Genomic DNA, 24363 nt, shown 5'->3' with positions numbered 1-24363 from the left:
TTTATAATTAATCAATGACCAGCTTATTGTGTTAAAATGTACACTAATCAACCTAGTTGTCCTTTATTCTACTAAGAAAATGTATCTATCATAACCGCCTCAAACTTAACAAATATTCTACCCTCTGAGTCTTACCAAGTCCTGTCTCTGTTTTACACTTACAATAGTTCCTTGTCTACAAAGTGCTCCACAGAAACTGCAGTCTTGTCAGCTGCAGTAAAGGTAACTGGCTAAGCTACATGGAGGCAGCTACAGTACTGATCTGATATACTGTTTGGGAGGGACACAACCTGCCAATCAGATGTGCTCAAAGGAGAAAACCTTGAGATAGCCATGGATAGGAGGAGGACATTGTGTACTGTATTCTGTACTGTATATACATGGCTGGTGAGCAGTCCAGTCACTGACCTTGAGGGGTTAGGGACAGTAGGTGCTGAGTGGGCCTGGGATGGTTAGTCTGTCAGTCGCTGGACACTCCTTGAGACAGCCTCTTTTTGGACCATTTAGGGTTGCGGTGGTAATTTGAAGACCTTTTATTGTGGCTTCTCACAAACCCTAACTTACAATATATCATTTTTGAATCGTACTTTTAGTAATGTATACATGGAGACATAATTTTCTATTCTCAGCTATATACATGTTAATCTCCTAAACAAGGTGATGGGCTGCCCACCCTATGTGTGCAACAGATACAGACTAGACATAATTATATTTATGGATGTGTAAACAAGAGTTATGATTAAAATAAAATAAAAATGTTTTTTACAACTTTTGTGTTAATGAAAGTATGAACAATCTATCTACTTTCAGATAGACTGTAATGGGTTCGGTCAAGGAAACCTCCCATTGCTTTACAGTTTCTAATGGTAAGAATATTTCTTGTTAGGATCTGTTAACAGAATATACGGCCCATACTCTTGACCTGGGGAAAGGATCTGTTAACAGAGTGTATGGTTTTATATATACAGACCAGGGGTGAACCAAATGTATATGTTACTTTTAAGATGCATGTTTAAAGTTGTTTTCTCTCTTGAACAGAGATCTTATTGGGATTTTTATTTTTGTTTGAATTGTTTATCACTTGTATTATTGTTTTTATTGATTTTATGTAAAGCACCTTGAGCTACAATTCTTGTGTGAAATGTGCTATATAAATAAAGTCTTACTTACTTACTTACTTACTTACTTGTTGAAACATTGATGACATCTAATAGTTAACATGCGTTTGGAACAGTAACTGAAGTTTAAAGGGTCTCGCTTTATTTCCAGCAATAAGAGGAGCCATGAATATAAGGTGCCATTCCATATAACAACAAACTACTTGTCATGGTTAACTAGCTACAGTATTTGGAGAAAACCTTTTACACAGCAAGGGATCATCCTTTAATTTAACTATTGTACAGTATGGTATTGGAGGATACTGCTGCAATGCAAGGGAGTGCATCCTTACTGTAGAAGCAGAGCCGGCCCAAGCCTTTATGGGGCCTTAAGCAGAATTGATTGCGGGGCCCATCCGAATTTGTATAATTACCATTAACATAATATATATATATTTTTAATTAAGCTGTAATTTCATGTGCTCTTGGGGGCCCTCTGGGCAGCTGCTTAGTTCGCTTATGCCTTGGGCCGGCTCTGTGTAGAAGTAATCATGAGGTGAAATGGAAGCTAGCATGGGTAATGTGTATCACAGTCATCATTCAAATTAAACAGTAAAGAGCCTTTTACCCTTTTTCATTTGTAATGTACAGTCTTACGGTTCCTAAACAATCACATTTTGATGTCAGATCTACTATTATTATCAATACAACACAAAAATAAGTTACATTGTATTTTTCCTTTGTTGCATTGATTATTTTTTGAGACTCAAGTTAGACGAAGCACCATAGATAAGATTAACAGCTAAACAGAAATATTCAAGCTACTGTATGGTCTCACACAGGGGTTTAGCAATTACAGAAAGATCTTATCTCTTTTGATGCAATAAAAAAATATCAAATCATCCTTGAATGGGATATTTCTTTAGGAACAAAGTCTTACATTGTTGTCTGATCGTTGATAAATTAAATCCATATAGTACAGGGTTAAAAAGTGGTTGGCACACCAGGAAGTACAATGAGATAATAATACGCAGAACAGCTGGGACATGAGTCATGTCAAATCTACTCTGCAGAATCTCAAACCAACAACCAAAGAAGAAATTACTCAGAGAAGCCAAGTGAGGTGTGCATGTGCTGATGGCTTTCTGTTTAGTCTCTTTTGAAGAGCTTAAACAAATACGTAAAATCTTGATGTAGGAGAATAAAATGGGGCCCACAGGGACAACAACAGACAGAAAAGTTCCAAATATTCCATTGTAGTTATTCACTGTTGTGTCTGCACAGGCAAGTTTGACTAATGAATAATTATTACAATATACTTTATCTATAATGTTGCCACACTTGGGTAAACTTACACTTGCATACATAGTAAAAGTAATGTTCATAAAAGGATAAATCCAGACTAGCATTATGATCATGATCACTCTATTAGAAGTCATAATGACATGGTACTGCAAAGGATAACATATACAAACATACCTGTCATATGCCATGGCAGCTAAATTGCAGAATTCAATTACTGCATATGTGTAAAGAACAAATATCTGTAAATAACAATAATGAGCAGGCACAACATGAGTGTCTGATAGAACCTGCAGCATGAGGAAAGGCAATAAAGCTGTACTGCCATATAATTCATTAACAAACAAACTGCAGAGAAACAGATACATGGGCTGGTGTAGCTTTCTTTCCATGGATATCACCACTATAAGCATTGTGTTAGCAAAGACTATTGCCATGTACAACACAATTATTATAGTAAAATACAAGTATTTCAATAGTCCTATGTTTCCATATGCAGACAGTACAAAAGAAAAAATCTGTGTTGAGTTTTCCATTGTAAATGTGCAAATGTTTAAAAAGCAAGAAAATTACATTTCAACACAATTTCTAAAAGTTGAAAAGTCTTTATCAACTGACCGAATGTCTAATAATTGTTATTAAGTCAATACAATTTATAATTAATCAATAATCAGCTTATTGTGTTAACATTTACAATAATCAACCTAGATGTCCTTTATTCTACTAAGAAAATGTATCTATCATAACCGCCTCAAACTTAACAAATATTCTACCCTCTGAGTCTTACCAAGTCCTGTCTCTGTTTTACACTTACAACAGTTCCTTGTCTACAAAGTGCTCCACAGAAACTGCAGTCTCATCAGCTGCAGTAAAGGTAACTGGCTAAGCTACATGGAGGCAGCTACAGTACTGATCTGATATACTGTTTGGGAGAGACATAACCAGCCAATCAGATGGGCTCAGAGGAGAAAACCTTGAGATGACCATGGATAGGAGGAGGACATTGTGTACTGTATTCTGTACTGTATATACATGGCTGGTGAGCAGTCCAGTCACTGACCTTGAGGGGTTAGGGACAGTAGGTGCTGAGTGGGCCTGGGATGGTTAGTCTGTCAGTCGCTGGCCACTCCTTGAGACAGCCTCTTTCTGGACCATTTAGGGTTGCGGTGGTCATTTGAATACCTTTTATTGGGGATTCTCACAAACTCTAACTTACAATATATCATTTTAAAATTTAACTTTTGAAGAGGTCTGTCCTTAAACCACAGATCAGTTAACAAGAATTTAAGATAATGATTACTTTATTACTTTTATACTGTTTGAAATGCTCTGAATATAATCAATAATGTTTTATCTATACCCTGCTATATTAAGCTCATGAGCAGATAACCCTTGGTTATGTCCAGGAGAGAAATATGCCTATCTATTAATGATGTTTCTTGTATCATTGATAAACTGTCATGCTGTTTTCTTATGCCTGCGTAGCCATGAGTTAGTTCTTTGTAAGGTGCGACTAGGAAAGGCCTGTGTCACTACTGTAGGTCAGAGGTCACAATATTACCAAAGTGTATAATGCCAAGCAACTTTGAACGAGGAAAATAGAAGGAACATCAAGGCCATTTCTGGGAGCCCTATCTAAAGACCTAAACAAAAGATATCTAGCATGTATTTCTGTGCTTGCGAAGGCAATGCTAATTGGCTCGTATCCTCCGATATTGTGATACTATTTAACTCCCTTGATTTCCTGTATTCATTGTCCAATCTTCTGAGATGCTCAACTTGAGTGTATCAGAAAGCTGCACCTTATAGATCTATAATAAATACATTGATTTTGTCTTGAACTTGTACTTAGCTTGAAAAAGGTCCTGCCCAAATCAGCACATTGACTTCTTCTCACGTGGAGACCAGACCCTGGATCATTGTTATACAACATTCTGGGGCAGTTACAAACCTTTCCCCGCCCTGCTTTTGGTAAAGCTGATCACACCTCCATTCTTCTGCTCCCCGCATAAAAACAAAAACTTAAACAGGTCAGACCGGTTGCGAGGACAGTCCACCTATGGAGTGACGAGAGTGTGGCGACCCTCTAGGACTGTTTCGACACCACTGCTAATGTTTAGAGAGGCAGCAGACGAAGACATAAACGAATACACGGACACTGTTTCCAGCTACATTCATCACTGCGTTGATGACGTTGTCTCCAAGAAGGTTGACCGGTCTTTCCCCAATCAGAAGCCCTGGGTTGATGCCGCGGTCCGGGCCAACCTGATAGCCCGGTCTGTCGCCTTTAACTCAGGGGACCCTGATCAGTACAGCAATTCCCTCTGCAAGTGGACCTTCAACTTCCTGCCGGGGAGGCCACAGGTGGAACGAATCGGTGACCGCACCTCATCCACACTGATCACCAACACAGGCACCCCCCAGGGCTGTGTGCTCAGCCCTCTCCTGTTCTCCTTGTTCACGCACGACTGTGCGGCACGCACAGCTCCAACCTCCTTTGATAAGTTTGCTGACGACACAACAGAGGCCTTGTTAGACATAAAACTCTACTGGGGCACAGGCCCCTATTCATATCCCTTTTTTTTCTTTCAAGCTTGCTGCGCACAATGCACTAATAGGCTATAGAAACTCCCTTTGCTTAACCCACTATAGTACGACAGTTCAGTGACGCAAGTTTGATATCAGCTTTGGCAGGGACATCAATAGTTAATGCGTGCGTGCACATTTTTTTCCCTATATTTTGAGTGCAAATACTGTTTTTTGAGCTTCATGTAATATTGTTTTTATGTTTTTGTCAAAATACGATGATCGGTAGGCCTCTCATTTAGAAACTTTCTTTAGTTTTGTAATGTTTTCTTACCCTACCTCAATTCTGACTTGTGTGAGTCCGACACCTGGACATCTGTGTGCGTGCTGCAGTGACAGCTGACAAGATTCTAGGTGCAGGGCCAAAAAACTGTGCATCTTGACTTCTAGCTCAGGCCTGCGAAGGTGGCCTTCTCACTCACTCCTCAGCCTCTGTCACCCAGATTTCACACTCAGGCTCAATATCTTCTATCGTTTAGTCATTCAACAGCTTAACATATGGTTTTCAGTTATATATAATGATACTAAAAGGGGGGATTGAGAGTTTCTGTCATGGCTGGCTGCAAGGAGGACCCAAAAGTGGAGTGCGGAACGGAAAGTTTATTAAAGGACAACTGAAATCTCACAAGCAAAGCTCTGGAACAAAAACAGAAAACAAGCCGTAGAAGGTAACTCAAAAAGGGATGGTCCGAAAAACGTAGTCAGGAAAGGCAGGGTCCGAGATCGGGAAGGCAATCCAGTACGTCCAGGGAAGGGTAAGTTCAACGTGGCTGGAACAAAGAGCGTATCGCAGGGTCTAGAACTGGTCTCAAACATAACAAAACTCTTCGTCAAAGAAGGAGGGAAAACAGAGGGTATTTATAAGGGGTGTAATCAGCGCAAAACAGGGAACAGGTGGTGAGAAGGAAAAAGCTGCTGACAGAAAGAGCGCTGCCATGAAACCCAGTGACCACTAGGTCACCCCTCAAACCCTGACAGTTTCATTTTCAATCAGATTAATCAATAATCATAAACCATTCTCATCAATCATAATCCATCTTCATCAATCATAACCCATCTTCATAATTTCAACAGCATTTTGTAAATTTCCACGTCAATTTTATACTGTTAGCCTACTGCATACGCAAGGCTGATGAGCAGTTCATCTGTGACCGACCTTGTAAGCTTGGAAACGTCGTTTTGGCGCTGAGTTTGCTTGTGATGGTCACAAGCGTCAATCGATGGCCGCTACTTGAGACAGTTTATTTCTTGCCCACTTAGGGCAGTGGTGGTTGTAAGGTTCTCCCTATGAACCTGCACTCCAGCAGCACACAGTCATTACCAGATCAGTCCAGAGGTGGTTACAGCATTACCTCCCAGTATGTCACCTGAAAACAACCCTGGGGATTCTCCACTGCTTGCACATGGACAGGACAGAAATGGACTCATGTTATGCGTTTCCCCAACAACAAACCCTTGTTGACTAAGGACATTAAGGCATCACTTAACAGGAAGAAGGCGGCCTTCAGGACAGAAGAAAAGGAGGAGATGAAGAGGGCGCAGAGAGAAGTGAGGGACAGGATAGCTGAGGGCAAGGAGTGCTACAGGAGGAAGCTTGAGAGGAAAGGACATCAGGGAAGTGTGGAGTAGCATGAGAACCATCGCAAGCCATGGAATGAAAGGACACTGAACACTCTGATAGGACACCGGGATAAGGCCAACAAGTTTGACGATGTGGCTTCTGTCCACTCCCCCTATCACCTCTCCTCAACAACTCTGGAGGCTGTGTGGTCCAGTGTTTAAAGAAACTGACTTTTAACCAGGAGGTTCCCGGTTCAAATCCCATCTCCGCCCACGACTCATTGTGTGACCCTGAGCAAGTCACTTAACCTCCTTGTGCTCTGTCTTTTCGGGTGCCACGTAGTTGTAAGTGAATGTGCAGCCAATGCATAGTTCCCACACCCTAGTCTCTGTAAGTTGCGTTGGATAAAGGTGTCTGCTATTATTAACTTTTCTGGATCCTGTCATCTCATAATCTTGCCCCCCTCCTCCATCAAGGCTCTCTGACAACCTTCCAATCGCCATCACTGTGGAGGATGTGAGGAGAGAGTTGGCTGGACTACACCCAGGCAAGGCTGCAGGGCCTGACAGCCTCAGACCCAGAGTGCTCAATGGCTGTGCTACTCAGATGTGCATTTTTCAGGTTAATTTCAAGTCAGCATTTTCGAGGTTAGCAGGATAATGCGCCCTGCCCTGCCTAGCAAATAATGTCTAGGAATGGTTTGAGGAACACAATGAGTTCAGGCTGTTGACTTGGCCTCCAAATTTCCCAGAAATGTTTGACCCAAAATCAATGTAAAAATAATTTACACTTAATAAGAATCAATTTCTTTGTTAATAATTTATAATAGATCTGTATTGATGATGCAGCTTTTTTGTGAACTTCAGTCTGACCGTGACCTCTTTCACCAGTCCCAAGGGAAGCACCACTCTGAGGTACCCTGGGGTCTCATGAGGTCTGGAAGGACTTGACAATGAAGCAACATCTCTGTTTTGCTTTGGGCCTGGCTGGTCTCCCTGGCTGGTCTCCCTGGCTGGTCTCCCTGGTTGTCAGGTGCTCAACGTCCATCCAGGGGTTGAGGACTAATGACCCGAAGAGCAAATAAACATGTATATGCTCTCAGAGGTCATGATCATTTGCCCCACTGGTGTATTAGGGTTGAGGACTGCTAATTAAACCCAGTTGTCCAGTTAGGCTTTGTGAAAACAAAAACAAACAGAAAAACATTTAGGAAGATTGCAACTACTTTGCAAGTTCTACAGTGGGATAAACCACTGTGTGGAGCTTTCACACAGAAAAATATGATTTGCAACTTCAAATGAAAATGTGTGTCACTGATAGAAAATACAATAAATCTTTATTTATAAACTATGAATTTTAGGGAAAAACATCAGTGGCCACTGAGTCATAATTATCAGTGTTGATCTAAAAACGATCTCCAGTCAGCTCTGTTCCCAAAGGCTTTCAAACTGTTTGTTTGAATATGTCAAGCAGGGACATAACATGAGAGGTTGCCATCAGGGATTAAAGGTGGTAATGATGCTCATTAACTTAACCTTACATTACTTAGGGGGGCACTGTGATTGTAACCACAATAAAACTAATTAGACCAACAGATACAGTAAGTCACTGTAATAATAATAATTCTGAGGATTTTTACGTGAAATATGCTCCCACACTATTCATGAGAGTTGACCCCAGCCTGAATCTGAACCCAGCCTGAATCTGAACCCTTGCTACACTAGCCCTACTGCAGCTGCTGGGAGATGGTCCTGGTGAAAGTGCAGGACATTAGGGACTTAGAGTTGCAGTTGTACTAGTCGTTGTTGTTTACTATGCATACCTACTAGTGTGGACACATCCTAGGGATGTCTACTAGGCCTACATATTTTGTTTGTTTGTTTTGTTTGTTTTGACCAATGTCCAAAACCCCTTTTGTGCTTGACAGGTTTTTGGTTTGAATGGGCACAGTATGATAATCATCCATGTTACAGGTTCTGTTTAAATAGGTCTGTCACAGGTTAAACTCTTCAGAAGGTGAAAGGTAGGAAAGGTATGGAAACATGATGTACTATTACCCCACATGATGTTGCTATTCCTTTCCCTACCAGAGAAGGGCGACAAATGACAACCTCTGCTAGAACAAGTCCAATTCACAAATGTCCTAAAACGCTAAAACCCTCCTCATACCAATTTTTCTTAAATATTTGATATAAACTGGTTTTATGTTTTTACTTTGCAGTAACCTGTTCAGTCATTTATTATAACATGATAGGCTAAACACAGGCATGGCTGGCGTGCCTAGGGACTCAAGCCACACATTATCGACAGATAGCACACTTCATTAACCCTCAACACAAACTTCAGAGTAAATTGTTTGATTCACTTTTGGCACTACGTAAACTACATATTCACTCTCTTTCAAGGTCGCAAATCTGTAAAATCTGTAAAAATATGCCATTTAACGATTATTATTCTTAGTAGGCGTACAGACATGCCAGTGAACATTCGAGACATCAGGACCCTTCAAGCTGCTCTACTGTGACCGAAGTTTGTTTCCTTAAGCCTACCTGATTTAAAATTTCAGATGTTTTTTGCAGTGGGAGCGCCTGCGACGCAAGCGCAACGCTACACCCCCGCAGACTCTAGTTCAATGTTTCAGAATTTTTAATGCGATTAACCCAATTGAATACACGCGCTTGAACTGGACTTTTCTTCTGACCGCGGGAAATTACACAAAACTACGGTGTAGCTGCTGTTATACATTTACTGGCTGGTTTAGGGCATGCAGTGTAAAAGCTGTGCATTCTTATAGCCTACTTCAGGCAGTTTTGTTGCAGTTAAAGTAGGTGGAAAGACAGATTTGGAGTCACACTCGCCCCTGTACTCGTCACAGTACACGGACAGAATGAAGAGAGCATCGAAATGTTATCGTTTGTCGGTGGTTCTGACGTTGGTGTGTTTGAAGTACTCCGTTTCATTTAATCTGGACGCTGATAACCCTTCTGTCTATTCTGGACCAGAAAGGAGCTATTTTGGATTTTCTGTTGATTTTTTCAGGCCAGATGACAAGCAGTAAGTTTGTACTGTATCTGTGTAAATTCTCAATGAATCGAAAATGTGTCGCATTAATACTTCAATACATAACTATGAATCCAATTCCAAAGTAAACATTCAATTGAAAGTGTTTGTGCAAGTTTCCCAACTTTATTCTTATTGTGTATAATGAGTGCATGCGATGCCATAGACCTGCATGCAGGGCTGTTTAGTGTGTTTCGTTTCAGCTGCTGTGTGTTGTCCCCAGGTCTAACGTGATAGTGGGAGCTCCCAGGGCGAACACATCAGGAGCCTCCTCCGTGGTGGAGAGAGGAGCGGTGTACAGCTGCCCCTGGATGAGCTCTGGTGCCTGCCAGGAAGTATCGTTCGACAACACTGGTGAGTAGAGTACAAATGTTTCAATCTCCTAAACGCTGGTGAGTCGGGCCACAAGCTAAGGAAGGAAGTTCTAGAACAATGATAAGTAAGGTCACACCTTACACTCTAGAACATGAGTAGCGACAGGTAATGATACAGAAGCCAACAATGACAGTAAGGGATGATGCTGGAGTTTGTGTTGAACTAAAAGCATTATCCAGTAGAAGTTTTTTGGGAATTGATTTGGAATAGGTCGAGTGTGTCAGTCATGCATGTGGTGACTTGTCGTTTCTGGGCTCAGGAATGCAGCAGGAGGAAGAGATTTGACATTCTGAGAAAGGCTGCTGAACACTCACTCACTCCATCATTCATTCATTCATTCATTCCAGCCGGATGCTGATCCATTATGTAGTAGGCCACATAGACTTCTTATTTGATTTAGTCTCATATGAATCTGAAGTGTGGAGCAGTTCAGTTGTGTTGTGCTTGTTGTGACAGCCCTCTGCACTCCTATTAGCTCAGGCAGAGAGGCCCAGAGGCTGGGAGAGAAAGAAGCAGCATTGTCATTCTAAGGGGGATATCAGAACTCAGACAAGACAAAAGAGGGCCGAGGCCTGTTGTTTAACCATAGCTTGTTTGGTTGGGTAACAGCTTGTGGGAAGTGCTGTTTGACTGACTGCTGAGCTAAGTACAGGCTTGTGTAGGACTCTCAGTTGTGTGAAAACACCAGACTACTTCAGAGCCTCGTTCTCATGCTGTCACAGTTCATACGTGTTTGGAGTTGAACCCGACATCACAGGACTGTACATAAAGTAAACAGCATGTTTTAACTTTTGACCCGCATTGAATTGTTGTCCGGTGGGGCATGTTCCTTTGGTCTGTTGTATGGTACATGTTTAACAGTCACAATGACTCTCTTTGTGGTGGCTGACTTGCTAACCAGGAAGGCAGGCTGGATTAGAGGGTGACACAGTCCAGTACTGGAATTAGAGTGTGTGTGTTTCAGTGTTTATGTATGTGTGTGTGTGTGTGTTAGTGCTCAAGTAATTTTTCTGTTACTCCCTCCTGACCTCAGCCATCTTGGCTTTGCTGCCTCCATGATGCCCAGTCATGACGGCACTCTGAGTCCTCTGACCAGACATGAGGAGGGGCTGTGGGATACAGAGAGACTGGGGTGGTGTGGTATGATGACAAGGGTTACAGAGGTCTATTGTTCTCTTGTTTTCTACATTTGCTCTCCTCTTTCCATCCCTCCCTTTCTATTCCCTCCCTCCCTCCCTAACTCCCTCCCTCCCCTAAATGACTAAATGTAAATGTAAATGTAATACAACACGTATTACATTTACATTTAGTCATTTAGCAGACACTCTTATCCAGAGCGACTTACAGTAAGTACAGGGACATTCCCCCTGAGGCAAGTAGGGTGAAGTGCCTTCCCCAAGGACACAACGTCAATTGACACGGCCGGGAATCGAACTGGCAACCTTCAGATTACTAGCCCGACTCCCTCACCGCTCAGCCATCTGGCTCCCATTGCGCCCTCAGTGTTACTGAGGGCGCAATGGGAGCTGAGGGCGCAATGCTGAGGTGCCGACTGTGTTCTCTGGGGTTTAATGACCTATCTCCATCATGTTCTGGTGAGGTAGCACTCTATTATCTTGACCCTGCAGGCAATGTGCTCTGCTCTGTCTGCGCATGCAGGCCTACAACAACCACTACTGCATGCACAGTGTTGCACAGCAGTACGTCGGATGACAACAGGTTTACTTTATATAGAGGGAAGCTTCTCCTTTGAATTCTCAGCAAATGGACACATTTGTTTTCTCTGGTGAAAACATTGCTTGAGGTAAAGTACTGTGTGGTCAGTGATTTTAGGAAGGGTGAAAACATGACACATGCTGTGGCAACCACTGGGTACAACCCGGGATTTCAACATTTCAATGAGTAAGCAAACTCAACCCAAAGGCAACACTATTGCACTCACAGGCATTTATTACCAAAACAAAATAACCCAACGAAGGTTCTTCTTCCTCAACTGAGGGCAGGGATTGGTGCAGCTCCGAGGCTCAGCCTAAGTCTGAAGGCAGGCAGCCAATCAAGCGTGATCATGTAAAGTTTGTCAGGTCCTGGTTTCCTGCTCTCACCCACTTGCATGTGACGGCAAATTCTGACCACGATCTGTGAGCCTCTACGCTGTTAAAGATCCCAATCAGTCGACAAGCCACAGTTGCAACACTCGCCTAAGGCCTGGTTGGATTTATATCTCTGGTTTTGACCAGGGATTTTCCCTGCGCTGGATAACGGAGGTTGCTATGTACACACACACACACACACAGCCTCCTCACCACCACTACCTACCCCTCCTTTGGTGTGTAATAAGACAAGTCCCAACACCCTGGCTCTGACCAGGAGGAATGTCTCTCTCTAGGCGTAGGCCAGGTGAGGCAACAACTGCAACCTTCTTAGACATCGTCAATTTCCCCCCTTGAGCAACACATCATGATTCCAAACCGAACACTAATGTTCTTACTGTTGAAGTTGCGACATCTATTAGCAGTCTGATCAGCGTTCTGAGTTGATCTGACAGCTGTGCCTCTTTCGTTGTCCACAAATATCTTGTCCTCACAGGAGATCTTGTGACTCTCGATATGCAATCAATGAACTGTGAAGACCGTGATGTTGTTAATGTACATTATAAGTCAAAGTTATAACCTTTTTAGGAGATGATCACACGATTTATTGCTGCACAGGGTTGAGATCCCGCCTGTAGAGTAGTCAAAGTTAGAGTATGGTCGTGCGTGTGGTCGACGTCCACAATGGTTATGTGTGTGACATGCTGTGTGACCAAAGCGTCTCGTCCTCCCTCTTCCCCCCTCCTCCTCCAGATGATAAGAAGAGCCAGACTGGGATTCAGATGGAGTTCAAGTCCAACCAGTGGTTCGGTGCATCCGTTCGCTCGGACGGAAAACACATCTTGGTGAGTCCCTCGCACACACACACACACACACACACACAACTGGTGCCACACACACACAACCGTCCTAAAATCACTTACTATACGGTACTTAATCTCAAGCAATGTTTTCACCAGAGAAAATAAATGTGTCCATTTGCTGAGAATTCAAAGGAGAAGCGACGCCAGAAGTAAATCTGCAGTCATCAGACGTACTGCTGTACAACACTGTGCATGCAGACGTACTGCTGTACAACACTGTGCATGCAGACGTACTGCTGTACAACACTGTGCATGCAGACGTACTGCTCTACAACACTGTGCATGCAGACGTACTGCTCTACAACACTGTGCATGCAGACGTACTGCACTACAACACTGTGCATGCAGACGTACTGCACTACAACACTGTGCATGCCGTAGTGGGCCTTCATGCGCAGACAGAGCAGAGTAGATTGTCTGCAGGGTCAAGATAACAGAGTGCCGTGTGTGAGCTTCACTGTGTGTGTGTGTCCAGGCGTGTGCCCCCCTCTACCAGTGGAGCACGGAGGCCTTCAGCGACCGGGAGCCGGTGGGAACCTGCTTCCTCAAGACAGGAGCCACGGTGGTGGAGTATTCCCCCTGTCGATCCAGTAAGTACTGTTCACCTGTCTCTCCAGTCACCCGCTTGCTGTGCCTGCCCACCCGTGCATAGTCTGAAGCTCCGCCGTCTGTCCTTCAGAGCTGAAGTCTCCGTCAGGCCAGGGCTTCTGTCAGGCAGGCTTCAGTGTGGACTTTGTCAAGGTGGGAGCCTATGCAACCTACAGACCCCCACATCTCCGCCACACACACAAACCAGCTATCTCCTCTGGGAATCTGCACCGCATCCTAGAATGACGCCATCGCTCTGTTTGTGTTACGTTGGGTTCATATAAGCAAGCAGTTTCATTGAAACTGGTGGAGAACGTCACAGCTGTTGGTCTGTGTGGGTCTGACTGTAAACAGCTGGGCTAGTCGTACACGTAAACAACTTGGCTTCTCTTTCCTCTCTGACAGAATAACCGAGTGGTGGTGGGGGGGCCAGGCAGCTTCTACTGGCAAGGTCAGAGCTCACTAAACAGGTTACACACATACAAACACACGTGAAATATTGTCTCGGGGGTGGGTTGAGAAGTTGGCAGCCCTGCAAGTGGCTTTCTTGGGTGTGAAAGGATAGTTTCTACATCCTGTTGGTTAGTCAAACAGCTAAGGCAGCTCTTTTCTAAACGACAGCATTGTTTATAGGCCTCAATGACTGGAAAACTACAGTACACTAAGAGTGCGTGTGTCTATTGACGGGCAAGAGCTAGAGCACTTTACACAATACAACAGTGCTATAGAGATACAATTACAGTATAATAAACCACATTTCCCCTTCTTCCCACATGTCCACTGCCCCTCCTAAATAGCTTATGTGCCCATAGTTGTTCAGTTTGTCTAGCACTGACTGGTTATGTGCAAAGGAAAACACTGGTCATCGACCAGAAGTTCTGACATGCTGTGTCTGCCTGCGTGTGTGTGTGCAAACACGCGTTTGTGTACGCGTGTTTGCACGCGAGGGTGTGTTTCTGTGCGTGCATGCGTTTGTGTCTGCTCTCCACAGGCCAGCTGATCTCAGACGACATCTCCGAGATCATCGCCAGATATAACAACCAGTTCTACACCCCCTACAGCAAGACCATGACCACCAGTGCAGCCGACTTCTCGTATGACGACAGCTATCTAGGTGAGGCCAGCTGTGCTAGCCAGCTAGCATCTATCTAACAGGCATGACACTTTAAATGCAAATCATTGTAATGCTCAATTATTGTTGACGTAGTTGAAAATAAACTAAAATGTAAAGCCAGTTGTAAGACTCTAAATTAGGTCTAAATTAACATGTAGGAAATGTAGGCCAATATAGGCTTTTAGTGTGCAGCATGGACACAATGTAATTTTGCACAGCTGGGAATCAAACCAGCAACCTTCTGATTAATAGCCAGATTCCCTAACTACTCAGCCATTTGACCCCCCACTACACCTTCTGTTCTGTGTTTGCGGCAGGTTATTCTCTAACTGTTGGGGACTTCAATGATGACGGTGATGATGGTAAATCTGAGGAGAACCATGCATTCAGAAAATTCAAATAGAAGCACATCAAATTTGTTTATTTGTGTGTTTGTTCATTCATTCTTAATGCAGGTTATTAGTACGTATATTCAGCTTCCTATCTCTTCCAGATTACATCACTGGGGTTCCGCGAGGCGACAAAGCTCGAGGCTATGTAAGTGATGTGTCTTTGGTATGATGCTATAGTGTGCCATTGTGTAGTACAGAGCTTTAGTGTGCAGTCGTTAACTAAGGACATATAGTATGCTATTTTGAAGTATGATAACCAGTGTGGTGTTTCCTGTTGCCAGGTGAACATCTTCAACGGCAAGAATATGGAGTCCATGGTCAACTTCACCGGAACACAGGTCAGCCATGACAGCCAATCGACTATAGACGGGAGGGTGGGTGGAGGAGGGAGATGGAGGAAGGAAGGAATAGCACAGTGTTCAGAGGAATAAAACATCTCTTTCTCAGTGTTCCCGTCTCTCTCCTTTGTCCTCTGCCCCTCTTTACCTTTCTAGATGGCTGCTTACTTTGGTCACTCGGTAGCTGCGACTGATATTAACAACGACGGGTGAGACCCTCGCCTCAGCATATCCTCACTCGACCCCTGACCCCCTGACCACCACCCACTCTCTCTATCTTTCTCTCACACACTCACTACCTCTCACTCTCTCACTCTCTCTCTCACTCTCTCTTTCTTTGTCTCTCTCACTCTCTCTCTCTCACTCTCTCTCTCACTCTCTCTCACTCTCTCACTCTCTCACTCTCTCTCTCTCTCTCTCTCTCTCTCTCTCTCTCTCTCTCTCTCTCTCTCTCTCTCTCTCTCTCAGGATGCTGGACCTGTTGGTGGGGGCTCCTCTCTTCATGGAGCGGGGCTCAGACGGGAAGCTGCGGGAGGTGGGCCAGGTGTCTGTCTACATGGGGAGGGGGGGCTTCTCCTTCCACCCCCCCAGGAAGTTGACCGGGGGGGAGATCTACGGTCGCTACGGCAGCTACATCTCTGCCCTGGGGGACCTGGACCTGGATGGGTACAACGGTAGGAGTCTGACTGGATGTGTCTCTCTGCTCTCTCTCCTGTCTAGAAGTGCTCTCTACAGTGGGGAAATAGTGACTCTCTCTCTCTCTCTCTCTCTCTCTCTCTCTCTCTCTCTCTCTCTCTCTCTCCATGTGTCTCTGATGGTTTCTGTCTGTCTTTTTCTCTTTCTCTATTTCTGTCTCCCTTTCTCCCTCCCTCTCTCTCCCCCCCCCCCTCCCACTCCCTGCACCCTCCGGGTCCCCTCAGACGTGGCCATCTCTGCACCCTACGGGGGCCCCCGGCTCCAGGGCCTGATCTACATCCACAGCGGGCGCTCCATGGGCCCGGAGCCCGCTGCCTCCCAGGTGCTGGAGGGCCGCTGGGCCTCCTCCTACATGCCCGCCAGCTTCGGATACTCCATGACCGGGGGCACCGACATCGATCAGAACGGATACCCAGGTACACAGATACTGTACTCAGACATGGACTCAGGACACTGAGCGAGACCCAGGCTAAGACACAGAGAGGGCACAAACAGAGGGATAGGAACAGACAGCTCTGGGTTGTTCTGCATACAGGCCTGGCTGTGGCTTGCTACAGCAGTATCCCGCTGTGATGCAATTATAAACTGCTGATGTGTGCGTGCGTGTCTCCTTTCAGACCTGCTGGTGGGGGTGTTTGGAGCTGACAAGGTTGTTCTCTACAGGTACTCCCCCCATACACACACACACACACACACGCCTGTCTGTATGCCTTTGATCTAGGGCACACGGGGTGTACTACACTCCTAGTCTCGCGGTTATTAACCAGACCACCTACGACATGAAAGGCTAGCTGCTTCTACATAAACCTCTAATGCAGGGCTCAGGTGTGCGGGTGTAGCTAGCTACAGGAAGGACTGGTCTTCCACCCACCCGCCCCTGCTTCAGGTCATCTCTACCGTAGCTTCACTGGATCGGTGTGAGCGAGCACGGTCTCACAGACAGCTGGCCTGTCGTATCGTGTGTTTCTGTGTGTGCCCCTCCAGGGCGAGGCCCGTCATCAGTGTGTTTCTGTGTGTGCCCCTCCAGGGCGAGGCCCGTCATCAGTGTGTTTCTGTGTGTGCCCCTCCAGGGCGAGGCCCGTCATCAGTGTGTTTCTGTGTGTGCCCCTCCAGGGCGAGGCCCGTCATCAGTGTGTTTCTGTGTGTGCCCCTCCAGGGCGAGGCCCGTCATCAGTGTGTTTCTGTGTGTGCCCCTCCAGGGCGAGGCCCGTCATCAGTGTGTTTCTGTGTGTGCCCCTCCAGGGCGAGGCCCGTCATCAGTGTCAACGCTACCCTGGATATCAGCCCTCTGGTCCTCAACCCGGAGGATCGCAGCTGCATTCTGCCTGATACCAAGACCCCTGTGTCCTGGTAATACACACTACACACACACTCACGCACGCACACACACACACACATGCACATGTCCAAACACGCACAGCATGAAACGAGTAATACAACATGTTCAGACGGTTCACTGAGAGTCTGCTCTTTGTCTTGTGTGTGTTTGCGTTCAGTTTTAAAGTCAAGTACTGTCTGGAAGCCAACGGGAAAGGAGCCCCAGCCTCCCTCAGTAAGTTTCACATTCTGAGCACACACACACACATGCCTAGCTCTAGCATGGTCACTCTGGGTAAAGTGATGTTGTGGGTTTTCTGTGGAGGGTAAGGGACACTTATTAGGGGGCATCCTGTCTGTGACACGCACACACACACACACTCAGGGGTGTATCCGGCTTCTCTGTTTTCGTTTGATCTCTGCGTGTGTGTGTGTGTGTGTAATGGTTACCAGACGTGGTTGTGCTGTTGTGGCAGCACAGACACTGTGCCTCGATCATTACCTCGGTTCCTCCCAGGCCTTTGAACTTTACAGCCTCTGCTCCCCTGAACCCCAACCCCCTGCTGCATGTCTCTCTCTCTCTCTCTCGCTCTCTCTCTCGCTCTCTCTCTGTCTCTCTCTCTCTCACGCTCTCTCTCTCTCTTTCTCTCAATTCACTTCAATTCAAGATGCTTTATGGGCATGAGTGTTTAGGTTAAGGCACTGTTGCCAAAGCACATGCAATTATAAACACATCATAGAACTGAATTATTATCAATCACAAACATACAATTATAATAAGGCAAACTTGCGGTCTCGCTCGCTCACTCTCTTTCTCTCTTGTTTTCTCTCTCTCCCTCTATCTCTTCATTTGTCTCTCCGTCTATATGTCTCTCTCTCTGACCCCAGAGTTCCAGGTGGATCTTGTGCTAGACAGAAATAAACACAAGGGGGCGATCAAGCGCGTGCTCTTCCTCCAGAGCAGGACCTCCCAGTTCAGCACCAACATGACGATAGCCAATAAGAAGGGACTGACCTGTGGCGAGCAGGAGGCCTTTCTCAGGGTGAGTGGAGAGCTATGGAGGCCTCTCCGTAGTCAAAGCCTCATATAGGAATGCTCACCCAGCAGACCTCACCCACCTCACCTCGCAGACCTCACCTCACCCAGCACACGTCACCTCACCCAGCACACCTCACCTCACCCACCACACCACACCTCACCCACCACACCTCACCTCACCCACCACACCTCACCCAGCACACCTCACCTCACCCAGCACACCTCACCTCATCCAGCACACCTCACCCAGCACACCTCACCTCACCCAGCACACCTCACCCAGCACACCTCACCCACCACACCTCACCCACCACACCTCACCTCATCAACCAAACCTCGCACACCTCACCTCACCCAGCACATCTTACCTTTTCGTTTCCTCACTGCTGAAGCATAGGGAGAGACTAAGTCTGAGCCTGGCCTTTTTGCCCTGCAGGATGACTCTGAGTTCAGGGATAAGATCACTCCCATAGCCGTGTTCATGGAGTACAGCCTGGACTACCAGCAGGCTGCAGACAGTACCGGCCTACTGCCCATCCTGGACCAAACAGCCTCCTCCAACCTTATGAAGCAGGTGTGTTTCCATGTGTGTGTGTGTCTATGTGTGTGTGTGTGTGTGTCTACTGTACCCCTGAATGTGTGTATTGACATGTGAGGGTCCTCTAGGCCCACATCCTGCTGGACTGTGGTGAGGACAACATCTGTAAACCTGACCTGAAGCTGTCTATCCAGAGGTGAGTGGTCTGGATGAATGGATGGATGGATGTGAGTGAATTCATCACAACACTCTCCTGCGCGTGTTAGCGCCTTATACATCATGTACACTGGGGGGTGGGGTTTCCATAGTGACACGAAACAGATCTACATCGGAAGTGACAACCCTCTGAAGCTGGAGGTGACGGCGGAGAACGGGGGGGAGGGGGCGTACGAGGCAGAGCTGCACGTCACCCTGCCCCCCCAGGCCGACTTCACTGGGGTGGACCGCAACAGCCAGGTACCCACACACACACACACGCGCGCACACAACCAGGTAGATATGCTGAATAAGGTGTAGCAGTCCAGCCCTGTGTTGGTGTCCCCTGCCCAGACTCTGTCCCGACTGTCCTGTGCCTACAAGAAGGAGAACCAGACCAGACTGGTGGTGTGTGACCTGGGGAACCCCATGAAGGGAGGAGCTAAAGTAGGTGACACACACACACACACACACACACACACACATACATATACACACACACACACACATACATACACACACACACACACACATACATACATACATACATACATACATACATACATACATACATACATACATACATACATACACACACACACACACACACACACATACATACATACATACATACATACATACATACATACATACATACATACATACATACATACATACATACATACATACATACATACATACATACATACACACACACACACACACATACACACACACACACATACACACACACACACACACCCGTCCTACACACATACAGACACACACTTTACTTCTTTTTGTGACGGAGCAGGTGGTGGCAGGACTAAGCTTCAGTGTTCATCAGCTGTCAGAACAGGACACGTCAGTCAAGTTTGACCTGCAAATTGTCAGGTAATGTCCACTGCTCTCTAACTAGCTCTGAAACACAGATCTTTTATCAGATGTGTCCAGCTATTGTATTGTTACAACAACCAACAATGGGAATTGTCTGTGTAGACCCAGTACTAATGTGAAGAAGACAGTGCTTCATTCAGAAAGATTTCTCTCCTTCTCATTATCTCTCTCTCTCTCTCTCTCTCTCTCTCTCTCTCTCTCTCTCTCTCTCTCTCTCTCTCTCTCTCTCTCTCTCTCTCTCTCTCTCTCTCTCTCTCTCTCTCTCTCTCTCTCTCTCCCTCCCTTCCTCACTCCCCCTCTCTCTCTCTCTCTCTCTCTCTCTCTCTCTCTCTCTCTCTCTCTCTCTCTCTCTCTCTCTCTCTCTCTCTCTCTCAACATAAAGCAGTGCTGCCATCCTGTGGTCATGTTGTAATGCAGGTCACTCTGTCATGTCCTTATGTTGCAGCTCCAACCAGTTCAGCAGCAGCAGCACTGTGGTGTCCAGCGTCATTCAGCTGGCTGTCCTGGCCAGAGTGGAAATCAGAGGGTACAGTGACCTGACCTCTGACCCCTGAGACTAACATAGCAGATCAGGCCAGAGTAGAAATCATGTTTCCTCTAGACTCACTCTACAGATGCCTTCCTGTAGCTATATGTGGGTGCCTACTGGGGGTATATCTGGGGGTTTCTATGTTATAATGAAGAGCAGTAGTGAGCCTGTCCTGTCCTGCAGGGTGTCGGCTCCAGACCAGGTGTTCCTGCCCATCGCCAACTGGCAGCCCAGAGACCCCCCTGAGGTTGGGGGCGACATCGGACCCCAGATCCTTCAGGTCTATGAGGTGTGCCCTGACTTCAAGATGCGCTTCGCCACAGTGGTGCTACTACTTTTCTCGTCCCATAGAGCTGACTCTGTGTGTGTGTGTGTGTGTGTGTGTGTGTGTGTGTGTGTGTGTAGCTGCGCAACAACGGACCCAGTACGTTCAGCAAGGCTGCCCTGGAAATAGACTGGCCCTACAGCTTCAACAATGGCTCTCTGCTCTACATCACCGAGTTAGAGATGGACGGACCCATAACCTGCTCCACTGACTTCGATATCAACCCCCTCAACGTGATTGTACGTAGGACACACACAGGCACTCACACACACACACACACACACACACACACTAACTGTGTTCTAGAACGCATGAAACCCTCTGTGTTGAAGAACCCCGTTTGTCCCGCTGTTCTAGAATCCCATATCAGAGGAGACCAACGTTACCACGGGGACTAGCGGGGACCGAACCGACGGCAGAAGCCGCAACCGCCGAGAGGTGGAACCCAAGCCCCCCGTGGACGCCCTGGAGACTCTGGTACCGGAGCCAGAACCTAGCCCCTAATCAGACCCATCCACCCGTACCATAGACTGTATCCAGTTAAGGAAATGCTGTGTGTCTCTCTCTCTCTTACGGGGTGTGTGTGTGTGTGTGTGTGTGTGTGTGCGTGTGTGTAGGACTGCACCACGGTCCAGTGCCAGAAGATCACATGCGAGGTGGGTCGTGTGGAGAAGGGCCAGAACGCCATCCTCTTCATCCACTCCAGACTGGCCGCCGCCACCTTCCTCAAGGTGAGAGTCCTCCCGCCTTCCTCCTGCACGTCTGGACGTGATTACCACCACTGTGGAATTCAATGTTGCTGTTGTGTGTGTGTGTGTGTGTGCGTGTGTGCGTGCGTGTTCTCCACAGATGGGCAGCCAGAACCACTCCTACACTGTGCGCTCCTTGGCGTCCTTCAGTGTGACAGAGATGCCCTACAAGAACCTGGCGTCTGATTTGCCCTCTAACTCCACCAAGGTGAGAGAGAGGGAGGGGTGGAGGGATAGAGGGAGAGAGAGAGAGGTATGGAAGGATAGAGGGAGAGAGATGGAGGGATAGAGGGAGAGAGAGAGGGATGGAGGGATAGAGGGAGAGAGAGAGAGGGATGGAGGGATAGAGGGAGAGAGAGACAGGGATGGAAGGATAGAGGGAGAGAGAAAGAGGGATGGAGGGATAGAGGGAGAGAGAGAGGGATGGAGGGAGAGAGAGACAGGGATGGAGGGATAGAGGGAGAGAGAGACAGGGATGGAAGGATAGAGGGAGAGAGAAAGAGGGATGGAGGGATAGAGGGAGAGAGAGAGGGATGGAGGGAGAGAGAGACAGGGATGGAGGGATAGAGGGAGAGAGAGTCAGGGATGGAGGGATAGAGGGAGAGAGAGAGAGGGATGGAGGGATAGAGGGAGAGGGATAGAGGGAAAGAGAGTCAGGGATGGAGGGATAGAGGGAGAGAGAGACATGGATGGAGGGATAGAGGGAGAGAGAGAGAGGGATGGAGGGATAGAGGGAGAGGGATAGAGGGAGAGAGAGACATGGATGGAGGGATAGAGGGAGTAGTTGATGTGCAGGGATCCTCTGCTGTACTTTCTGTATGTACTATTTGTATCAGTTTAAATGAAAGTGTCAGGTAAATGTATTCAAATGTGATCATAATTGTGCTATGAGGATGAGACTGAACTGTAAGCCTTTCCCAGGTGGAAGTGTCTGTGATCTGGGTGCAGACTAATGTCTCCCAGTCTGTCCCTGGATGGGTGGTGGCCCTGGCCGTTCTGTCTGGACTGCTGCTACTGGCACTGCTCATCTTCATCATGTACAAGGTCAGTCTCTCTCCTCCTCTTCCTCGTCGTTATGAGGAAGAAGAGTTCTTAGCCAGCGATGTTGGGTAAAGTGTAATCCTAAACATGGCTATGGTGTGAGTCATAAAGGAACCCATGTTTTGAAACAGCCTTCACCGGTTGGTGATGCAAACGGACACTCGTATAGCAGAAGAAGATGGGTCTCGGCGTTTCTCCACAAGGTTCTGCTACTGACTGACAGTTTTGCCCTTTCCCCCCCCCCCCCCCCCCCCAGCTGGGCTTCTTCAAGCGCGTACGCCCCCCTCAGGAGGATGACAACGCAGATAAGGAGCAGCTGCAGCCGCAGGATAACGGGGACACAAACCCAGACAGCTGAGCGCCGCCCCCTGCTGGTCACACACGCTTTATCTGTGGCCTGGAACACCAGCTGCTGGCTCAACTGTACACACACACACACACACCTAGACACAGACAGACAGGCAGACAGACACGCGCATGGTATTTATACCGAACCTTGCAGTACAAGTTTTCTGTATTTCACAGTGTTGACCCAAAAGTTAGACACTGATCTTAGACCTCTTTGAGGTACAGGGATGCGGGATATTTTTTATTTTCAGTAACGTGTGCCTTTATGTGCTCTAAAACTTGATGACCTGTTGTAGAATATGAACCAAATGATGCATTGTGTTACAGCTTGTTTGTGTTGTAGTGAGGTGCGGTTTTAAAAATTCTCTTTTTACTGCTTGAGTAGATTTTTTTGGGGGGGTTGTTCACTTGACTGCTTCGTTGAACCAACGGCTTCTTCTAAAGTGTACAGGAATAATGTGTGTTCTGATGACACAAAGCTGTTAAGAAGCAATTGTATTTGTAAAAAGCACACTTTTACCAGTCTAATCAGTAAAGGGTTGTGTGTGTTCTGCACACAGCCACATACTGTACTTTGCAGCTTTGAGCCAAACGATCAAAATAAGTTGGGTTACCTTTCGATGAACTAGTCTAAAGGGTTTAACCCTCGTGCTGCCTTCGGGTCACATGACCCAAAGGTTCATATCGAACCACCGTTGTGTTTACCCAATTTTACCCAATACAAAAACAAATAAAAATAATTTTCTTTTAACCATTGCAATGTGGGGGGTCTGAGACAGCCCGACAGTTAAAAGAAAATGCTTCACTTTGTTTTTGAAGGAGGTAAATTTGTCGCAATACGACGGTGGGTCACAATGACTGATGGGTCAGAACGACCCGAAGAGAACACAAGGGTTAAGTCACTAAAAACTCAGCCATCCCATCACTACTGCTTCAGTGAAAAGGTTTTTCTTTTATATTTTTTCTGAATATTAACAATGATCTTAGAGAGGAATACTGGTGTTTACATGAATCTATGCTGTGCAGGATGGAACTGATATGTTTGTATGCTGAGTGAAATGTGCATTTGTGAACTTGAGAGACTTTGCCCATATTGGGTTCACCCCGTCTATGGATTTAATGTGCATCCAAGATAATAGGAAAAAAGGCACAGTTAATCAGGGCTAAATAATTCAAATGTTCATTAAACCATTAAAACTGTCTTCATTGATCTGTTTGGACTGTCTACCTTACACATTAGGCATACTACCGTTTTCCTGTTCAAATGATCTGTATTCTTTAAATTCGGTCTGACTTTAATCCTTCATGAACTTGTTTGATTAG

At 46.2% G+C, this 24363-nt stretch overlaps 2 protein-coding genes across 2 annotated transcripts; one reads left to right on the top strand and one right to left on the bottom strand.

Moving 5' to 3' along the window:
• Positions 1-1996: 1996 nt before the first annotated feature.
• Positions 1997-2935, bottom strand: LOC136966371 (olfactory receptor 10A6-like). The gene has a single exon (XM_067260875.1). The coding sequence runs from the start codon at positions 2933-2935 to the stop codon at positions 1997-1999; it is 939 nt and encodes a 312-aa protein (XP_067116976.1).
• Positions 2936-9125: 6190 nt separating this feature from the next.
• On the top strand, positions 9126-24248 carry LOC136963316 (integrin alpha-V-like). Its single transcript, XM_067257418.1, has 30 exons — positions 9126-9600; positions 9830-9960; positions 12825-12916; positions 13410-13524; positions 13614-13675; positions 13928-13973; positions 14514-14636; positions 14954-14998; positions 15130-15173; positions 15310-15366; positions 15523-15575; positions 15835-16040; positions 16287-16478; positions 16680-16725; positions 17305-17412; positions 17559-17614; positions 18268-18422; positions 18855-18992; positions 19085-19152; positions 19265-19412; positions 19506-19598; positions 19966-20045; positions 20494-20574; positions 20761-20866; positions 20983-21141; positions 21260-21379; positions 21520-21633; positions 21752-21859; positions 22573-22695; positions 22949-24248. The coding sequence occupies exons 1-30, from the start codon at positions 9434-9436 to the stop codon at positions 23048-23050; spliced, it is 3138 nt and encodes a 1045-aa protein (XP_067113519.1). The 5' UTR covers positions 9126-9433; the 3' UTR covers positions 23051-24248.
• The last annotated feature ends 115 nt before the right edge of the window (positions 24249-24363 follow it).

Source organism: Osmerus mordax, chromosome 2 (genome assembly GCF_038355195.1).
Source record: "Osmerus mordax isolate fOsmMor3 chromosome 2, fOsmMor3.pri, whole genome shotgun sequence".
In the NCBI taxonomy this organism is placed as follows: domain Eukaryota; kingdom Metazoa; phylum Chordata; class Actinopteri; order Osmeriformes; family Osmeridae; genus Osmerus; species Osmerus mordax.
Note: the sequence above shows the minus strand (reverse complement) of the source record. Positions and strands in the feature narration are given on the sequence as shown.

What these genes read in the sequence shown, in the direction of transcription:
- LOC136966371 (XM_067260875.1), bottom strand. Translation starts at nt 2,935, where the DNA reads ATGGAAAACTCAACACAGATTTTTTCTTTTGTACTGTCTGCATATGGA.
- LOC136963316 (XM_067257418.1), top strand. Translation starts at nt 9,434, where the DNA reads ATGAAGAGAGCATCGAAATGTTATCGTTTGTCGGTGGTTCTGACGTTG. An exon ending in AGCAGGAGGCCTTTCTCAGG is followed by an intron (nt 18,423 to 18,854) that starts GTGAGTGGAGAG and finishes TTTGCCCTGCAG; the next exon opens with GATGACTCTGAGTTCAGGGA. An exon ending in CCATGAAGGGAGGAGCTAAA is followed by an intron (nt 19,599 to 19,965) that starts GTAGGTGACACA and finishes GTGACGGAGCAG; the next exon opens with GTGGTGGCAGGACTAAGCTT.